This window comes from Leopardus geoffroyi, chromosome D2 (genome assembly GCF_018350155.1).
Source record: "Leopardus geoffroyi isolate Oge1 chromosome D2, O.geoffroyi_Oge1_pat1.0, whole genome shotgun sequence".
Classification (NCBI taxonomy): Eukaryota; Metazoa; Chordata; class Mammalia; order Carnivora; family Felidae; genus Leopardus; species Leopardus geoffroyi.
The window spans coordinates 33,940,800-33,961,062 of NC_059334.1; the positions used below are offsets into that span (position 1 = coordinate 33,940,800).

The 20,263-nt window shown below is 36.6% G+C and overlaps 1 protein-coding gene across 5 annotated transcripts in view; it reads left to right on the forward strand.

Moving 5' to 3' along the window:
• MCU (mitochondrial calcium uniporter) overlaps window positions 1-19,783 on the forward strand; it is a 199,866-nt gene extending 180,083 nt beyond the window's left edge. For 3 of the 5 annotated variants that reach the window (XM_045437721.1, XM_045437720.1, XM_045437723.1), the window contains 4 exons: window positions 8,363-8,523; window positions 9,956-10,159; window positions 15,764-15,880; window positions 17,821-19,783. In XM_045437721.1, coding sequence (XP_045293677.1) covers window positions 8,363-8,523; window positions 9,956-10,159; window positions 15,764-15,880; window positions 17,821-17,898 — 560 coding nt within the window. In that variant the 3' untranslated portion in view covers window positions 17,899-19,783. The remainder of the gene's footprint in view (window positions 1-8,362; window positions 8,524-9,955; window positions 10,160-15,763; window positions 15,881-17,820) is intronic. The other 2 variants (XM_045437724.1, XM_045437722.1) reach the window with 1 other exon arrangement.
• The last annotated feature ends 480 nt before the right edge of the window (window positions 19,784-20,263 follow it).

Here is a 20,263-nt window from a genome sequence, read left to right on the forward strand (position 1 = left end):
TATTAGCATAAAATTGACATACAGCATTGTAAGTTTAAGGAGTACAGTGTAATGAATTGATACACTTTAATGTTACAAAATGATTACCACAATAGGATTAGTGAACACCTCCATCACCTCACATAATTACGTGTGTGTGTGTGTGTGTGTGTGTGCGCACGTGTGGTAACAACACTTAAGGTCTGCTTTCTCAGCAAATTTCAAGTATACAATATAATATTGTTAACTATAGTCACCATGCTATACAACAGATCCCCAAAATTTACTCATCTTACAATTGGAATTTTGGTACCCTTTGACTGATGTAGAATACTGTATGATCCAGCAATCCCACTTTTGGGTATATAACCAAAGGAAATGAAATCAGGATCTTAAAGAGGTATCTGCACTCCCATGTTCACTGCAGCATTATTCACATTAGTGAAGATGTGGAAACAACCTGATTGTCCACAGATGAATGATTAAAAAGATGTGGTTTATACATATAATGGAATATTATTTAGCTCTGAAAAAGAAAGAAACAACTTGGATAAGTCTTGAGAGCATTATACTGAGGAGCATACACTGAGGTGTATGTGAGAGCTCATTCTATTTAGATTTTCTATTTTGTATTAGTAAAAATTTTAAAGTTGACTAATATATCCTTATGTAAAGTATAATAAGCAGGAAAATAAGCTTCCATATATTATGTTGTCAAAAACTAGAGATTTTTAATCAGTGACTAATTGTAACCATCCTGTCTAATGCTGTTTTTAAAGCAGAAATGAGGGGAGCTTGAGTGGCTTAGTTGGTTAAGCATCTGACTCTTGATCCCAGCTCAGGTCATGATCTCACATTCATGAGATCGAGCCCCATATCAGGCTCTGCACTGGCAGCACAGAGCCTGCTTGGGATTCTCTCTCTTCCCTTCTCTCTGTGCCCCTCCCCTGCTCACATTCTTTCTCTCTCTCTCTCTCTCTCAAAATAAATAAACTTAAAAAAAATAAACCAGAAACGAATGTTACAGTGTTTTAGATCAGGCTATTCCCAAGTTGAATAAGGGAAAGTAAAGGTAGAAACTGAAAGGGGAAGAAATTATAGTTGATTCTCTGGGAATCCATTCAGCAGTCTGCCCAGCTTCCTTAGATGTCAGTTAGAAAATGAAGTTTGCAAGGGTCAAAAGTCTATGATTCATGGAATAATTGTAAATTGAAGTGAAATTCCGTAAGCTCAATAGCGGCACTGGTGTAGAATTTTAAAAGATCTTTTCAACATTTAAAATATTTTCATACATCAAAGCTCTCTCACCACTGTTCTTAGCCAATGAGAGATTTTGCCATTAGATACCATTTCACACAGAAGCTTGAATAATACTGTTTTAAGTCCATAAACTCTTTTCCTCAAACTTTTGAAACATAGTAAAAATCAAAAACACAATAAGCAAGTGTTGGCAGGTTGTAGAGAAAAAGGAGCCCTCTTGCACTGTTGGTGGAAATGCAAACTGGAGCAGCCACTATGGAAAACAGCATAGAAGTTCCTCAGAATGTTTAAAATAGAAGTACTCTATGATCCAGTAATTGAGCTACTGGGTGTTTACCCAAAAAATACAAAAGCACTAATTCAAAGGGATATATGCACCCATATGTTTATAGCAGCATTTTATACAATGGCCAAACTATGGAAGCAGCCCAAGTGTCCATCGATAGATGAATGGATAAAAAAAGATGTATGTATGTATGTATATGTGTGTGTGTATATATATACATGCACACATGCACTAGAATATTATTCAGCCATAAAAAAAGAATGAAATCTTGCCGTTTGCAATGACGCAGATGGAGCTAGAGAGTATTGCTAAGTGAAATAAGTCAGAGAAAGACACATACCATATGATATCACTTCTATGTGGAATTTAAGAAATAAGACAAAAAAAGAGAGACAAACCAGGAAAAAGACTCTTAACTATGGAGAACAAATTGATGGTTACCAGAGGGAGAGGTAGAGGGATGGGTTAAATAGATGATGGAGATTAAGGAGGGCACTTGTGATGAGGACCGAGTGATATATGGAATTGTCGAATCACTATATTGTACACCTGAAACAAATATAATACTATATGTTAGCTATATTAGAGTTAAAATTTTTAAAAAGATCTTAAGAAAACATCGTAAAGAAAGTCATTTTTTTCTTTTGATGATATATAAAATAGGTTTTAATTTTGTTTCCGCCCTATAATCTTCTCTCCCTGTCTGAGGAAGATATTGCTGGCATCTAAGTCACCACTAGTTTTCAGCTACATCAAGTAGGAGAGCAGTTTGAATTTCTGTATTCGAGAAGGTTGGCAGTCATCCACATGAGACAGTCCTCTTCCCCATGTTGGAACCCTTTTTATTAAAAAGGCTAAACAGAAAAGAAATTGCAAGTACTAGGGCTTAGGTGTCAGACGATGAGGAGCACTAGGATTTTATAAACACAGGGAGCAGATGGAACAGATCTAATAAAAGTTAAAAGAAGGAATGAAGGAAAACTTTTCCAGGACAGTTTTTTAAGTGTTAAAACAATTTTTTCTACTCACCCCTCACCCCTGTAACTTTCACATTCCTCTCCTATTTTTCTTTTCCCTGTTGATGGATAGCACTTTAGAGCTAAAAATGCTGTATGAATGCTGTGAATCAGTAAACCTGAACTTCACGCACTTCCATCAGGCAGTGAGGATAGGGGGCTTATTGATAGAGGATCTAATAAAGGCCCACTTAATGTGTATGTGGGGTCGACAGTCTGTAAGTATTACGGACACTTAAGTGTTGAACCTAACCCCAAATGAGAAAGGGAAGAGGCGGAAAAAAGCTAAGACGGAACCAAGGGGGCAGGTCATGGCAGTAAGGCTCACTGCAGGCTCCATTGCATTCTCTTGGTTAGCATAGCTGTGTATGGCTGGATGGCCCTCTGTCCGCTGCAGGATGAGAAAAGGAACTGTTTTAGCAATTAAATGATTTTCAAACCTAATCTAAATCTGGAATGGAGGGAGGAATATGGAAAGGGAGCACAAAAGGCCTTTTATCTCAGTCCAAGTTGAAGTAGTAATTAACTACCTTCCACTTAATACTGGGAAGGAAGAGAATATAATCTAAATCACTGGTTGTTGAACGTTGTGCTAAGGAGAATCATTTTGATTGGCACCACTAAGCCCTTTTCCCCATTTATCCTTCCAAAGGATATTGGAAACCTTGCTTCTCTCTTAATGATGTAAATAATTTGAGGGAAATGGTTGAGCAGGCAAACCAAATACAAACAATAACAAATACCTGACCAGAGACTAAAATAGCCAAAGTCCTTCTTAAACCATTCTAGTAGCTAAAAAGACTTTTAATCCTCAGTAATTTGCACATCTCCTTGCCTTTCTGTACCTTAATTTCCCGGCACTGATGACATGTGCAGAAACATTAATAAACACCTCATTGCATTTTTAGTGAAGGATACACACATCATCCAAAAGTGGTATTGTTTAGCCATTAGCAGATTTATCTGCTCTCTTCTTATAATTTCATCTCCAAATATGTGGGCAAAGTTTTCAGGGTCAGAGGTTTGGGATTGATGTTTTCCTCCACCTGATAATACCTTGGAACCATATTCTTCCTGACAAGAAAATCTAACAAAGCCAAATCTCTTGAGTTTATTGGGGCTTTAGTGATGCCTGATCAGAGTTGGTACACACACACACGCACGCACGCACGCACGCAGGAATATTAGCCATAAAAAATGAAATCTTGCCATCTTTAACCACATGTATGGAGCTAGAGAATATTATGTTAAGTGAAATAAGTCAGAGAGAGACAAATACTATATGATATCACTCGTATATGGAATTTAAGAAACAAAACAAATGAGCAAAGGAGGAAAAAAAGTGAGAAGGCAAACCATGAAGCAGACGGTTAGAAAACAAACTGATGGTTACCAGAAGGGAGGGAGTGTGGGGGGATGGGTTAAACAGGTGATGGAGATTAAGGAGTGCACTTGTTGTGATGAGCAGGGAGTAATGTATGGAATTGTTGAGTCACTATATTGTACTCTTGAAACTAATATTATACTGTATGTTAACTAACTGGAATTTAAATAAAAACTTCAATGGGAAAAAAGCAAGAGTGAAAATGGGAGCTTGGAAGATCAGAGAAAAGTCACTAATTTTAAAGTGATGGCACGGGGAGATTAATCAAAGCTTGCCAAGGAACCTGAAAATTCAAATGCGTCTAACTATTAGGATGGGCTGCAAAGGAGGACTGATAGAGAAATCATAAGACAGTGCTGGCAGATACATACATTATCTGTGATAATGTAAATGTTCCATTTCTGCACTGTCCAGTATGGTAGCCATTAGTCACAGGTGGTTATTGAACCCTTGGAATGTGGCTAGTGTGACTGAAGAACTGAATTTTAAATTTTATTTTATTTTAATTAAATTTAAATAGCTATATGTGACTCATGGTTACTCTTTTGGACAGCAGAGCTCTAGAAGGCTGCATCTGGTTGTGGGCCTGGATGTGCCATTCATCAACAGAGGTGGCAGTTGAGAAAAAAGAGCTAGATGCAGAGAATGGGGAAACAAGCACAAGCTAGCATCTCTAGGCACCTGCATCTGTCTCTCACTAGTACCCACTACAGCCTTCAGAGCATAATGGCTTCTGCCTCACTTCCGCCTTCCAAAATCTTACTTGAATTTCTCATTTGGTTAATGCTAACTCTGAACCATACATACAAGGATGGGTATTTTCGAAAACATAATTCCAGTTTAGCTAGATTGTCAAGGTATAAAACCACCAAACTGCTTTTCTCATCTAATGGTGTTTTCTGAAAATCTTACTATACCAGTACATAAAAAATTCCTCATTCTTTTTCACATTGTATTGCACTTGTATTGCATTGTATGAATGTATATCATCATTTACTTAACTGCTTATTTTATAACTTATTGATGGACTTTTATGTAGTTTTCATCTTTTGCTGTAGTATATATTATAGCATCGAATAATCCTGAATGTGTCACTTAGGAAGTCTCTGAGTGTATATATAAGAAAAATACTTGGAAGTGGAAGACTATGTCAAAGAATATGTGGATCAGAAAGTTAGATTTTGAAGAAGAAAAAGAAATATTTAAAGTAATGAAAGACAATCAAAAGAGAAATATTTTTATAACCTTGAAATGAGAAAAAGCTTTCTAACTATAACATAAAACCCAGAAGCCATAAAAGAAAAGACTGATACAAAAAATAAATTTTCTACACAGCAGAGGCCATAATAGAAATATTAATTTTTAAACTAACAGGTTTTCAATGAATGATATTCTAATAGAGACTTGGTTTTTTGTAAAACAATTTCCAAGCCTGATTTCCAATTTTATGGATTTTCAGGTTATGATTGTCGCTGTATGTTTGATCGTTAACATGTCCATGCTCCATTAGGAAAAGGAAGAGAAGAGATTCTGTTTAGTTTTGCTTACTTGCTTCCTTTCCTTTTTTCTTCCTCCCCTCCCTTCTTCCCTTCCTCCCTCCCTCCCTTCCTTCCTTGGACTTCTAAGCAAACACATTACTGTTGTAGATTCGGGGTCTGGAGTTCTCTCTTGTCCAGGAAGAGAGCAGACGCAGAATTAAAATGTGAAAGAGGCTAATGTCCAGGAAGAGACAAGAGCCCCGAATAAAGGTCCTTGCTCCATTTTTATTAGGATCAGAAAGCTTACAAGCATGATGGATATGCACAAAGAGACAATGAAACTGTGAACATTAACTCCTGTGTGTGAGAGAAAGAGGGTTTTGAAGATATGCAGTGTTAGGGGTTTGGGTCAATACAAAACAAAATCCCAGCACCAGGCAGATGGTTGTTTAGGCAGGCATAAGGTGCAGCCTGTCTATCTTAGCTTGCCTAGGGGATAAGACAGGTAGAGCTTACTACCTCGGGGTCAACAGGGCACCTTTCTTTTGTTAATTAGCTCCATTATCTCCGCTCTGGGCAAAAACTTCACCCTGCTGCTGTCTGTAGCCTATTTACCTCTTTACCCATTCTGGTCCTTTCCTCCTGTGAAAGCAGCTTTCTGCTATCCTACTAAGTTGCCGGAGGGGGGTGGGGGAGGGGGGTGGGCTTCCACCCTGATCACCTAGCTTTGATTACCTGATTCTGGATGCTTTCATCCTAAACCTTGTTAACCCATCATTGCAAGTTCAGGGAATTCCTAAACTTATTCCCCACATTATATTTAAAGTATTGAAAGTTAAAATGGGAAAAGAAAGAGCGTTAAATAGGAAAGCCAATGGACTACCCTTCAGATCTTTGTCCACTCCCTACTAGTTCTGCAATTTCATATATATTATTATTAGACCTCATTAAGGAGAACAGCCACCTCACATTTTATTTTTTTTCCCTCTGTAGTGACTAGATCAGTAACTTACACAAAAACATTTGTTAATCTTATCTTTGGGATTCAGGTTCCTCATTTATAAATTTTGGGCACCAAGTTTACTCCTGTTATTGTGAGAATAATATGAGATATATGTGAAAAGATTTCAACAACCATAGATAATTGATCACTACTTAAGGAATTGTCTTTTGAAAGGGGACCACACTTTCAGGAGAAATATTATTATATGGTGGAAAGATTACAACTCAGTTCCAGTTATGGAGTCAGGAGGCATCCTACCACTTCACTGTGATATTCCAAACAAGTTACTGCCTTCTAGAGTACAGCTTCCTCTTCTGGTAACTTTGGAAAGTATAAAGCCACATGCAAACATGAGCTACAACTTCAATGCAAAGAAAACCTTGTTGACATAGATGACTTCTAGAACTCAAAGTGCTCTTGCTTTTGTCTGTTCCCATTAATTCAGCACGCATTTACCGAAGTTGCAAGAAACTGTGCTAGGTACTATATCCCATTTTACTGTATCAGCTCTTCTGTAATCCAACTTGCTGTCCTTATTTGAATTTTTCATTGATTGAATTTTTTGATAACTGTACTCACGGACATCCTTGAAAAAAGTTTAAATACACAGCTAATTTTGACTGTGGTTTATTTTGAATTAGAAGAGGGCTGACCTTATGGCTATACCTAACAAAATTTTTAAGGCCACATGTAAGGCTAATAAGATTTATTTAATATTTTAATTTTTGTTTTAAGTGTATTTATTTATTTTGAGAGAGAGTGCATGGACAAGCAGGGGAGAGACAGAGAGAGAGGGAGAGAGAGAATCCCAAGCAGGCTCTGCACTGTCAGCGCAGAGCCCAACATGGGGCTCGATCTCATGAACCAGGAGATCATGACCTGAGCTGAAATCAAGAGTTGGGTACTTAACTGACTGAGCCACCCAGGCTCCCCAAGGCTAATAAGATTTTAAAACAAAAGTTTTATTCCTTGTGTCTTTTTTTTTTATTCTTTGACAGCTGAGATAGCTTATTTTTTATTATATTCTCAAAACATAATTTTTAGATTTCTGGAAACACATGCTATTCATAGAAGAGGATATTGAATCAAAGAATTCAATCTTTTACACTTTCAATCATTCTCTTAACCTTCATGCCCTCTAAAACATGATATTGAAGTCCAAACTGCTATTCTGTGTCTTTTCCCAACAGGAATAAATAAAGTTGGTATGCGGGGAAGGTGTATGGAGGCTAATCTTTTTAGGATAATTGTATTTTTATTTATACATTTGTATTTGCAAATTTGAAATACTGTGTATTTTTTCCTCAGGTGTTAAACAGGAAGAAAATCACCAATTGAAATGGCAAGACCACAGATAAATCCTAGATAAGCATTTTAATGAGCATAATAGTGAGATTGATTCTGAACCTCTCTACTAGTTTTTAATATACTGCCTTAAATTTTTTATGTAATGAAGATTATGATTATTTATAGCCTTATTTGTAGCATTTTGACTTCCAAGAATATAATGGTAGATGTTGGCTTCAAAATTTTCAAGTTGCCCAAATATGAACTTACTTTCTAGGATTGGTAGTTACCTCTGTTTTAAAAAGGGGGCTCAGTTGGACGTCCAACTTCAGTTCAGGTCATGACCTCTCAGTACATGGGCTCAAGCCCCGCATCGGGCTCTCTGCTGACAGCTTGGGGCCTGGAGCCTGCTCTGGATTCTGTGTCTCCCTCTCTATCTGTTCCTCCCCTGCTCACACTCTGTTTCTTTCAAAAATAAATAAACATTGAAAAAAAATTGTTTTTAAAGAGGAACTATCACTTCCTTTCAATTGAACACTGAAAGAAACTGATGGTGGGATCCCTGTAGTGGATGACTCTGTCTTGTTCTTATCATTGTCTGATAGCCCTAGGAATAGCAACTCTCCAGCTAAGGCATACGTTTAAAACAATGTAACCCCTCTTTTTCAGACCTCTTAAGCCACGAAAATGCAGCAACACTGAACGATGTAAAGACACTCGTCCAGCAGCTATACACCACACTGTGCATCGAGCAGCACCAATTAAACAAGGAAAGGGAGCTTATTGAAAGATTAGAGGATCTCAAACAGCAACTGGCTCCCCTGGAAAAGGTGCCAATTCAAATCTCAGACCTTCCTCTTCACCAGTAATTTTTCAAGAGTATATATGTCTGCTTTTTTTCCATCTGTCTCTTTTGGTAATTGAGCTATGTCATTCAAACTAGTCCTTTAGTTTTGGGGACTGAACCATAAAAAAATTCCAGTCAAAGCTAAGAAAAGACTTAACAAGGAATTAGAGGACTTAGAACTTTGAAGTCTAAATTTCTGCCCTTAACCAGATTTACCGCCTTTGCAACAAAAGATGAAATAATTGCTGATTGGAAAAAGTCCCGAGTGTAATGGATAATGGTTTTAGCCAAGTTAAGAATTAATATTATATGGATTATTATGCAGCTGTTAAAAATGATTATATAGATCTAATATGCAATAGAAGAATATTCATAATTTTATGAAAAGTATATTATAAAATACTGTGCATATTAGTACATACTGTGATCAATTTTTAAATGTGTTGTGCATGTAGCTGTGCACATTTATGTGTATGTATAAGTATACACACAGAAAAAAGTCAGAAGGAACATAATCCAAAATGCTAATGGAATAGTAGGATTATGATTGATTTACTTCTTTACATTTTTCCAGATGTTTATAGTAAACATATGTCGTTCTTATTTTTAATGATGATGCAAATACTTTCAGAGATTAAGAAAGGGAACAAAATACTCAATATTGTGCACTTTCTGATTTCTTTAAAAATAACCAGTATCTCAAGGTTATCCTCAGTAAATTTAAGACCATTAGGAATGTGATCAATTAAACTTGAACTGTTGTGAAGGTGGATGAGTTTTAAATTTGGTCTTTTCAGAATGTAAAGTATTTTTTAATGTATTGGCGTAACAAAATAAATTATCATCCTTGTTGAATATTTACTATGTGCTGGAAATTGTACCAAGTATTTTACCTGTATTCTGCTATTTAGTCCTCAGAAGAACTCTATAATGACACTGACAATGATTTGCATATTAGGGCCTGAGTGCAGTTGCTCTGAATCCAGAGTTCATGCTCTGACTCACTGTGCTATTCTGTGCCCTGACAGGCCCCTTGCATAAGGAACGAGAATAGATTAAATCTTGTATACCACAGTAAGAGAACACTGGCATGTTTTCATATCCCTCCTGCAAAGAAGATAATTGTGTAGTTGGATGAAGAGTTGTAGACACTTACTTATTCACTCCCATAGTTTCACCATATTTTCATCTACTTCTAGGGTGCAACACAAAACACAAATGTCCTAAGAAAAGTGTTACTCCTACAAAATATTTTCTCCAGTAGAAACTACAGATACTATTTAGGAAGACACTAATTTGTTAGAATTGAGACTAACATGTCTTGATTATGATACCTATTTCTTTAATGAACGTAGAACAGTTTAAATTTAAAATGCCTTATGCCTTATCGTTGACTGATCATGTGTTCCCCCTAGGTACGAATTGAGATTAGCAGAAAAGCTGAGAAGAGGACCACTTTGGTGCTATGGGGTGGACTTGCCTACATGGCCACACAGTTTGGCATTTTGGCCCGGCTTACCTGGTGGGAATATTCCTGGGACATCATGGAGCCAGTCACCTACTTTATCACTTATGGAAGTGCCATGGCAATGTATGCATATTTTGTAATGACACGTCAGGTAAGAATTCCTCTTCGAGTAACTTCTTATGAGATGAATGAAGTTTTATGATGAATGAAGTTTTGATTGTCAAATTAGTTTACTTTTCTCTTGTGTTCTCGTGTTCTTTCTAAGGCCAATTCCCTTTAAGTACCCATTTATCCTACACACAACACACACACACACACACATGCACACACACACACACACACACACACACACACACACACACGAGTATGTGCACCTGCATGCCAATTGTGTGTTATGCATGATGCTGAACATAAATCATCATAAATAGCCATAAATCATCTCTGGAAGGAGAAGGCAAGAAAAAGCTATAAGAGATGGAAAGAAAGGAAGGAAGGAAGGAAGGAAGGAAGGAAGGAAGGAAGGAAGGAAGGAAGGAAGGAAAAAGAAAATTGACATTATTCAAAGATTTTGTACATTAAAAAAATAGAAAAACATGTACATATAATTGGTTAGAATCCATGTCAATTTAATGAGGTTACTGAATACAAGGTTAGTATACATAAATCAACTGCATATTTATATGCCAGTAACAATTATAAAATTAAACTTTAAAAGATGTAACTTAAAATGGCTTTTAAAAATATCTAGAAGTACAACATCATAAAGGCCATATACAAAAGACCCACGGCTAATACCTTCCTCAGTGGAGAAAAACTGAGAGCTTTCCCCCTAAGGTCAGGAACAAGACAAGGATGTCTATTCTCACCACTGTTATTTAACATAGTACTGGAAGTCCTAGCCTTAGCAATCAGACAACACAAAGAAATAAAAAGCATCCAAATTAGCATGAAAGAGTCAGACTTTCACTATTTGCAGATGACATTATATTCTATGTAGAAAACCTGAAAGACTCCACCAAAAACTTGGTAGAATTGATACATGAATTCAGTGAAGTCACAGGATACAAAATCAATGTACAGAAATCTGTTGCATTTCTGTATACCAATAATGAAGCAGCAGAAAGAGAAATCAAGGAATCGATCCCATTTACAATTGCACCAAAAACCATAAGATACATCCTAGAAATAAGCCTAACCAAGAGGTGAAAGATCTGTACTCTGAAAACTATAGAACACTTATAAACGAAATTGAAGAGGACACAAAGAAATGGAAAAACATTCCACACTCATGGATTGGAAGAACATATATTATTAAAATGTCTATACTACCCAGAGCAATCTACACATTTAATGCAATTGCTATCAAAATAACACCAGCAATTTTTCACAGAGCTAGAACAAACAATCCTAAAATTTATATGGAACCACAAAAGTCTCTGAATAGCCAAAGCAGTCTTGAGAAAGAAAAGAAAAGCTGGAGGCATTACCATTCAGGTCTTCAAGTTATATTACAAAGCTGTAGTGATCAAGACAATATGGTACTGGCAAAAAACCAGGCACATAGATAAATGGAACAAAATATAAAACCCAGCAATGGACCCATAACTATATGGTCAACTAATCTTCAACAAAGCAGGAAAGAATATCCAGTGGAAAAAAGATAGTCTCTGCAATAAATGGTGTTGGGAAAACTGGACAGCAACATGCAGAATAATGAAACTGGGCCATTTTCTTACACTATACACAAAAGTAAATTCAAAATGTATGAAAGACCTAGTGTGAGACAGGAAACCACCAAAATCTTAGAGGAGAACACAGGCAGTAACCTCTTTGACATCAGCCATGGCAATTCTTACTAGATATGTCTCCTGAGTCAAGGGAAACAAAAGCAAAAATAAACTATTGGGACTTCATCAAGATAAAAAGCTTCTGCACTGCAAAGGAAACAATCAACAAAACTAAAATACAGTCTTTGGAATGGGAGAAGATATTGCCAAATGAAAGGGTTAATCTATAAAGAACTTATCAAATTCAGCACCCAAAGAACAAATAATCCAGTGAGGAAACAGCCAGAAGACATGAATAGACACTGCCAAAGAAGACATCCGGATGGCTAACAGACCCGTGAAAACAATGCTCAACATCACTCATCATCAGAGAAATACAAATCAAAACTATAGTGAAATATCACCTCACACCTGTGAAAATGACTAAAATTAAGAACACAGGAAACAACAGGTGTTGGTGAGGATGCAGAGAAAGGGGAACGAACCCCTCTTACACTGTTGGTGGGAATGCAAAGTGGTGCAGCCACTCTGGAAAACAGTATGGAGGTTCCTCAAAAAAGTTAAAAATAGAACTAACCTATGGTCCAGCAATTGCACCACTATGTATTTACCCAAAGGATACAAAAATACTGATCTGAAGGGATGCATGCACCCCAATGTTTATAGCAGCACTATCAACAATAGCCAAATTATGGAAAGAGTGCAAATATCCATCAACTAATGAATGGATAAAGAAGATAAGGTGTGTGTGTATGTGTGTGTGTTTGTGTATATATACACACACATATGTATGTGTGTATGTACACGTGTATATGTATACGTGTACACATATGAACACGTATGTATGTGTACACATACATATACACATATATCTACACACAACAGAATATTTCTCAGCTATCAAAAAGAATGAAATCTTGCCATTTGCTATGATGTGGATGGAGCTAGGTGTATTATGCTAAGCAAAATAAGTCAATCAGAGAAAGACAAATACCACATGATTTCATTCATATGTGGAATTTAAGAAATGAAACAGATGAACATAGGGGGGAAAAAGAGACAAACCAAGATACAGACTCTTAACTATAGAGAGCAAACTGAGGTTGCTAGAGGGGAGGTAGGTGGGGAGATGGGTTAAATGTATGATAGGTATTAAGGAGGGCACTTCTGATGAGCACTGGGTGTTATATGTAAGTAGTGAATTCTCCTGAAACCAGTATTACACTGCATGTTAACTAACTGGAATTTAAATTAAAACTTGAAAGTACAAAAAAAAGGGGGCCAAAATTATAATCTGTGCATATTCAGCATATACCCAAAACCATGTTGTTAAGCATTTGTTTCTTGAATCAGGAGAGTAACAAAAATGCATTTGGAAATGTGTACCATTCTGTCTTTTATAATAACATTACTGGAAAGTAGCAGTTTTGCATTTGGGAAAATGTCTTTTCCTTCATTTTTATGTCTATCATTCATTAAGACTAAGGGTAAGCATTATATTAATTCCCTTTAAGTATGCCCACTGGAAAATATACACATACACATATATACATATATACATATATACATATATATATGTATATATGTGTGTGTGTGTGTGTATACATATATACCTGTAAATCATGCAAAACATGTGTAAGACCTCTATGCAGAAAAACTTAAATGTAAAGGAAATTTAGTAAATGAAATAAACATGTTCATGGACTAGAAAAGTAAATATTAAAAAATGTCAATTGTATCCAAATTGATTGATGTGATTCAGTGCAATCCCAGTCAAAATCCCAACAGTTTTGGGGATGGGAGAAGAGATTTAAATAAGCTGCTTCTAGAATTTCTATAAAAATGTAAAAGGGTAAGAAAAGCCAGTAAATTCTTAAAGAAAAACTAGGTAAGAGGACTTGCCATACTGGATATGGAAGACTATAGCTTTATTTATCATACTATAGTAATTCAGACAGTGGCACAAGGATAGGCAAATAGTCCAATGGAATGGATGAGAGAATGTAAAAATAGACCTGGTATAAATGAACTTGATTTTAAAAAGAGCACTGCAAAGAAAGGAGAGTCTTCTTTCTATAAATATCTACATTAAAAAATGAAATGACTTTATACATCTTTAGTTAACAAAAATTAATTCCAGAGGGATTATCAATCCAAATATGAAAGGTAACGCAATAAAGCTTCTGGAAGATAATATAGGAGAATATGTTAATTACTGTGGAATAGGGAGCGACTTCTTACCCAGAATGAAAAGTGCTAACTATAAAGAATAAGATTGATAAATCCCACTATATTGAAATTAAGAACTTCTGTTTACTAAAGAACACCATTAAAAGGGCAAACAGGCTGGGAGGAGATATTTGTAGTACATATATCCAACAAAGGATCCATAACCAGAATATATAAACATATCTTACTAGTCAGTAAGAAAAAAACAGACAACTCAATAGACAACGATGGCAAGAGATTTGAATAAGCACATCTTAAAAAGAAAATGCAAATGGCTAATAAAAAGGTCTCAGCCTCATGAGTGATCAGGAAAATGCTATAGATATCCAAGAGAAATGAAAGCATGTTCACACAAAAACTTGTATGGGAATATTCATAGCAGCATTATTCATAATAGCCAAAAAGTGGAAACAACCCAAATGTCTATCAGTTGATTAATGGATAAATAAAATATGGTATATCCATTCAGTGGAATGGATTTATTACTTGACAATAAAAAGAAATGAAGTACCAATACGTGCTACAAATGGATGAACCTTAAAAGAAGGCAGACACGAAAGGCTCAGGTTGTGTGATTCCATTTGTATGAAATGTCCAGAAGGCAACTCTGTAGAGGCATAGATTAGTAGTTGTCTGGAACTGGAGATGTCAAGGGAGATAGGAAGTGACTACTGAAGAGTACAGGATTTCTTTTGGGGATGATAAAAATGTTGTAAAACTGATTGCAGTGATGGTGGTGCAACTTCATGAATACACTAAAAACCATTGAACATTACACTTTAAATGGGTGAATTGTATATGAAGTATATCTCAGTAAAGCTGTTTTTAAAAATGAAGTAGTACTTCTACACACACACACCAGAATGGCTAATATTTTTCTTTTAACTGGCAACACCAAGTATTGGCAAGGATATAGAATGATGCCAACTCTCATATCCTGCTGATGGGAGTATAATTGGTACAATCGTTTTAGAAACCTGTTTGATATCACTTCTTAACTTGAACACAGGCATACCTTATGATCTAGGATCTCCATTCATAGGTATATATCCAACAGAAGAGTTAAGCCCAAAAATGTTCTTGCCAGCATTATTCATAATAGCCAAAGCCTGGAAGCAACCAAAAGTCTATCAGTAGTACAATGGATAAATAAATTGTGATGTAGTCATACAATAGAATATAACATAGCAATGGAAATGAGTGGACTATAAAAGGGTGAATATTGCAAACATAGTATTAAGTGAAAGTAGCCATACGGAATACCTACTGTCTGACTCTATTTTTATTAAATTCAAAAAACAGGTAAAACTAAGCCATAGAGTTGAAAGGGATGCATACTTAAGTAGGAAAGCTATAAAGAAAGAAAGAAAACAATTACCATTAAGGGCAAGATAGTGATTCATTTTGGGAGAAAGGAAAGGTTAATAATTGGGAAGGCACAAAGAAGCCTTCTTGGTTGTTGGCAGTGTTAGATTTTCTTTATCTGGTGATGATTAACATATTCATTTAGTGATGATTCATTGTGATGTACATTTTTGTTTTGTATACACTTACATGTCTGTTTCACAATAAAAAATGTTTAAGAAATAAATATTTAACACAACACATCAGTATGTATCTTTATAACTGTGCACATGTATTGAATCTGATCAACAGTTAGTAGATGCTTATTTTGTAAAGATAGTATTCTAAGGGGCATTCTAAGGACTAATAATTTAATTTCTGCTTTATTTTGGTAGGAATATGTTTATCCAGAAGCCAGAGACAGACAATACTTATTATTTTTCCATAAAGGAGCCAAAAAGTCACGTTTTGACCTAGAGAAATATAATCAACTCAAGGATGCAATTGCTCAGGTAAGTTTTCCAAAAATAAAAATAAATTCCAGTCCCATTTTGTATGGTGCTATAGTGTTTCAATGGGTAAACTCTGAAAGAACGAGCCAACCCTCTTCTTCCTATATAAATTATTCCTCGGTTGATAAAAATGACTATTTTAGCATGGATACCTCTCTGGAAAGTTTTAGAACACAAGCAGGTGAAAAGATGATGGGTCATGTCTGTCCTATTAACTCTAGCATATTGAAATTTGTAGAGCTATGTTTACTTTTTGTTTGTTCTTTAAGTTTGTCTATTCTTTTTAACATTTTAATTTTTTTTTTTAGAGACAGAGAGAGAACAAGCAGGGGAGGGGCAGAGAGAAAAGGAGAGAGAGAATCTCAAGCAGGGTTTGATCTCACAAACCATGAGATCATGACCTGAGCCAAAATCAAGAGTCAGATGCTTAACTGACTGAGCCACCCAGACATCCCAAAAGTTGGCTTTTTTTACTTTTCTCCCTTTTAAAAATCTTTTACAGTAATTCAAATGTTTCCACCTATAATGTGTGGTAGCAATGGGGCAAAAATAAAATCCAGGTAAGAGAGACTACTAGAAGTGTTTGCCAGGCACAAGTCAGAGTTTATTGAACTAGAAGATACTTTTTTCATTTTTTTAATTAAAAAAAATTTTTTTTCAATGTTTATTTTTGAAAGAGCAGAGCATGAGCAGGGCGGGGCAGAGAGAGAGAGAGAGACAGAGACAGAGAATCTGAAGCAGGCTCCAGGCTGTGAGCTGTCAGCACAGAGCCCAATATTTTCTTTTTAATTTTTTTAATGTTTATTTATTTTTGAGACAGAGAGACAGAGAGAGACAGAGGGCAAACAGTGGAGGGGCAGAGAGAGAGGGAGACACACAATCCGAAGCAAGCTCTAGGCTCTGAGGTGTCAGCACAGAGCCCGATGCAGGGCTAGAACTCACGAACCATGAGATCATGACCTGAGCCAAAGTCAGATGCTTAACCCACTGAGCCACCCGGGCACCCCAAAGATGCTTTAAAAAAAAAAAAAGATTGATGTACTTTATTTTTCATAATAGTCACCTTTCAAAATTCTGAGTGTGCCTCCCTCTGATATCTTTGATTTCAGTAAATAAATCTTCATTCCTCTTCTCTGTAGTCTTATATGACTTTAGAGATTTTTCAAAAATTTCTAGAAGCTCTTCCACCCTCTTTAATGTTTGGTTGCCCTTCTCTGTCCCTTTTTGGTGATGGGTTGTGCTTTGAATAGACTTAGCCTGCCTTCCTGCCTTGGCCTAAGTGGACTGGTGTCTTCTGTTGCTCCATGTGGTGGTTCTCAGCTGGAGGGAATGCACCAGATCATCTCTGGAGCTGTTAAAAATACAGATGCTTCAGCCTCACCCTGAGCCTATTAATCCAACTCCTCAGGGTTGAGGTCCAGCGTGTGTGAATTTTGAAAGTGTGAATTTTGAAACCAGCAAATCCTGGTTTGTTTTTTTTTTAAACTAAGTGAAAAACTTAAAACAACTATCGGACGAACAACTAAGGTCTGGGACATAATTAAAATTATAAATTTGAATCTCCATAAATTAAAGTTCTGGATCCAGACAAAGGCTTGTGAAACGGCTTTTCTCTCGAGAAATGCCATCAAGGTACATCAGATGCTCCCCCATGTTCTTGGATCCCCAAGTCCTGGCCTATTGACAGCATAGGCCTTCAGCCTTTTCTGAAGGCTCTGTTGACAGCTGAAACTGCGGGGACAGACTTCCATTCTTGTCCCCCTTTGTAGTCCTGTGCCTTTAAACCCCTTTGCCTCTGAGGCACTCTTATTTTAAAAGTAATTGAGATGATTTCTGTGATTCATAGTGATGCAGAAAAGACCATTTCCTTTTCTCTGGAGACAGTAATATCACTGAACGCTTCACTAGCCAGTTTTTCTCACCTTTTGTTTCTATTTTAGGCAGAAATGGACCTTAAGAGACTGAGAGACCCATTACAAGTACATCTGCCCCTTCGACAAATTGGTGAAAAAGATTGATCTGCAAAGAGCCTCTGAATCCTGGCAGAAAGAACACCTGTTTATAACTATTGCCTTTTTAATTAAAGCATTGCAGGTGGAAGCTGGGAGCCATGTCGGGGTAGAGGGTTTTTACCTTTAATTAAAAACTAAAACAAAAAGGATCTTAGGGAAGAAGGGAATGTTAAAATCTGAGGATCAGGCTTTGTGGAATGTAAGCTCAAAGGGCTTAGTGAATATTGTCTTAATCAAGCATCTTAGTTTCTGGATGAAAATGATGCATTATACAGTTGAGAGATTCATAAAGAGAAAAGGATGCTGGGGGTGTTCCTTTCTTGCATCTTCTTTGCAGGGTCAGCAAAACAGTAACACACCAGCACCCCACTCAGCTCTAATTTTTTTTTAATTTAACTTTTCTTATTTTTGACATAGGAGTAAATAAATATACCAGAAAAGCAAATCCTCAAGATATGTGGGTGGCAAACAGAGTCTGAGCCCGTGCCATTAGCATTTATTTTAAATTGGACCCAGTCTCTGCAAAGTTACCAGGAATCTCTCCTATTTGTGCCCTTTTCTGACCACCCACTCCTGTTGGTTACACTAATTTTATCCATATGATAGTTGGAACCAACTTATGACTGTTTGATAATTGACACTTTGGATTATCCCGTAATACCTTCTTAAATGTCTGTATATTCCAGTGCTCTGGATCAGTATCTAGGAATCATTGGCAACACTGCATGAGGTTGTTCTGTTTTGTTTCGTTTTGTTTTTTTTTACTAATTAATCTTTAAAAGGAGGCAGAGTTTCCCTCCTTTATTTAACTATCCTATTGATATTCCTCTCTCCCTCCACAACTCAAATCAGAGGGGGGGGGGGGGGGGGGTTTCAGCTGTATTACCAAATCAGGAAGATGTAAGGTTTACAGATTGGCTAAAAAATCATGGCTCTCTAGCCATTTCAGAACCAGAATAATTTCAATGCTGTTAGTCTGCTTGTGTGACAGCATTCCAGCCCACCCAGGCAGTGCTGCCTTGTCTGGAGATTTTGTTAATCTTGAAGGACACACACTTCCACGCTGTTTGTGAGCCCTCCCACCTCCACCACTTTAATAGTTGTAAATCAAGTGTGTGGATCTCAAAGGGTGCAATTTATCTTTATACAAGAATACATTTCTATGGCTTCCTTCAACCTGCCCTCTTCACCCTATTTTTTCTTATCTTAAATTGAGAGAAGGAAGAATTAATCTTATACTCTATCAAAATATTTTCTACCATACTTCCAGATGACATCTGCAGTTGAAGAGTCAAAGGAATCTGTGTCTAATATCCTGTTTTGCACTACGGTGGGGGACAGGATGGAAAGGATGATGAGGCTTGCCACACAGCTGATTGGCTTTTTCTTTCACATGATTCATCCCTCCTCATTGTGGCAAGGAGTTTTCTTTCTCATTTTCTTCCTCCTTTGGGATCATTGTGTATGAAAAGAAACACTTTAGGCGACAAACCCAGACTCCAGGTGCCTTGTAGAGGTCGAAGGCTAGCCAGGACTGCCGCCGCTGCTGCCGCCACCCCTTCCACTGGCATGTTGGAATGAAAGGGCGCATGTCCCCCCTTCCCTCCCCCCACTCGTTCAGCCCCTCCCCTCATTTATTTTTGTTAAGTTAATGTGAATTGTTTTTAAATCATTTATCCTGTTTGTGTGCAGGGTTTTTAAGAAGAAACAGCACAGTGCAATGAGCAAATCCTTTCAGGGTGTGTGGGAGGCAAGGGAGGGAAGATGTGGAGAAAAGTCCTTTACACAAATAGCAAAATACTGAACATGTGTAAAATCCTGTATCATTTATGAAATATGTATAAAAAGCAATGTACCTTCTGGAACAATAAATACTTATTCAATTTTTGAACTATAGCATCTTATTCTTTAAAGCAAAACCAAAAAAACAAAACCTTATTTTCTGTAATTCTAGGTGGAGAAGCGTTTACTTCTAAAATTAATTTTTATAAAACTACTATTTTGAAGCTAAATTTGGTTACTAGAGCCCGTATTTTAAAAACAGGCATTTCATTCATGCTTCCTGAATCTAAAATGGTCAGTATTTTCCTAATTTTCCAGAGCTACCAAAGGTTAAGTGACTTCTACAGCCGTAATAAAGCCAATGGCAAGACTGAGACCAATATCCTTATCTCCTGACTACCAGGAAAATTTTCTATTGTATCAGACCACCAGATTGCCCAGTGTGGTCTTCTGGACTTCAGAAAGTTGTTCAAGAATGAACCAAGATTAAATATTCATTATTTTAAGAGTTTGTATGATCACCAAACAGGAAAATATCACATGCTACCTAATCCATTGACGGCCTATCAAAAATCATATGTTAAACGTT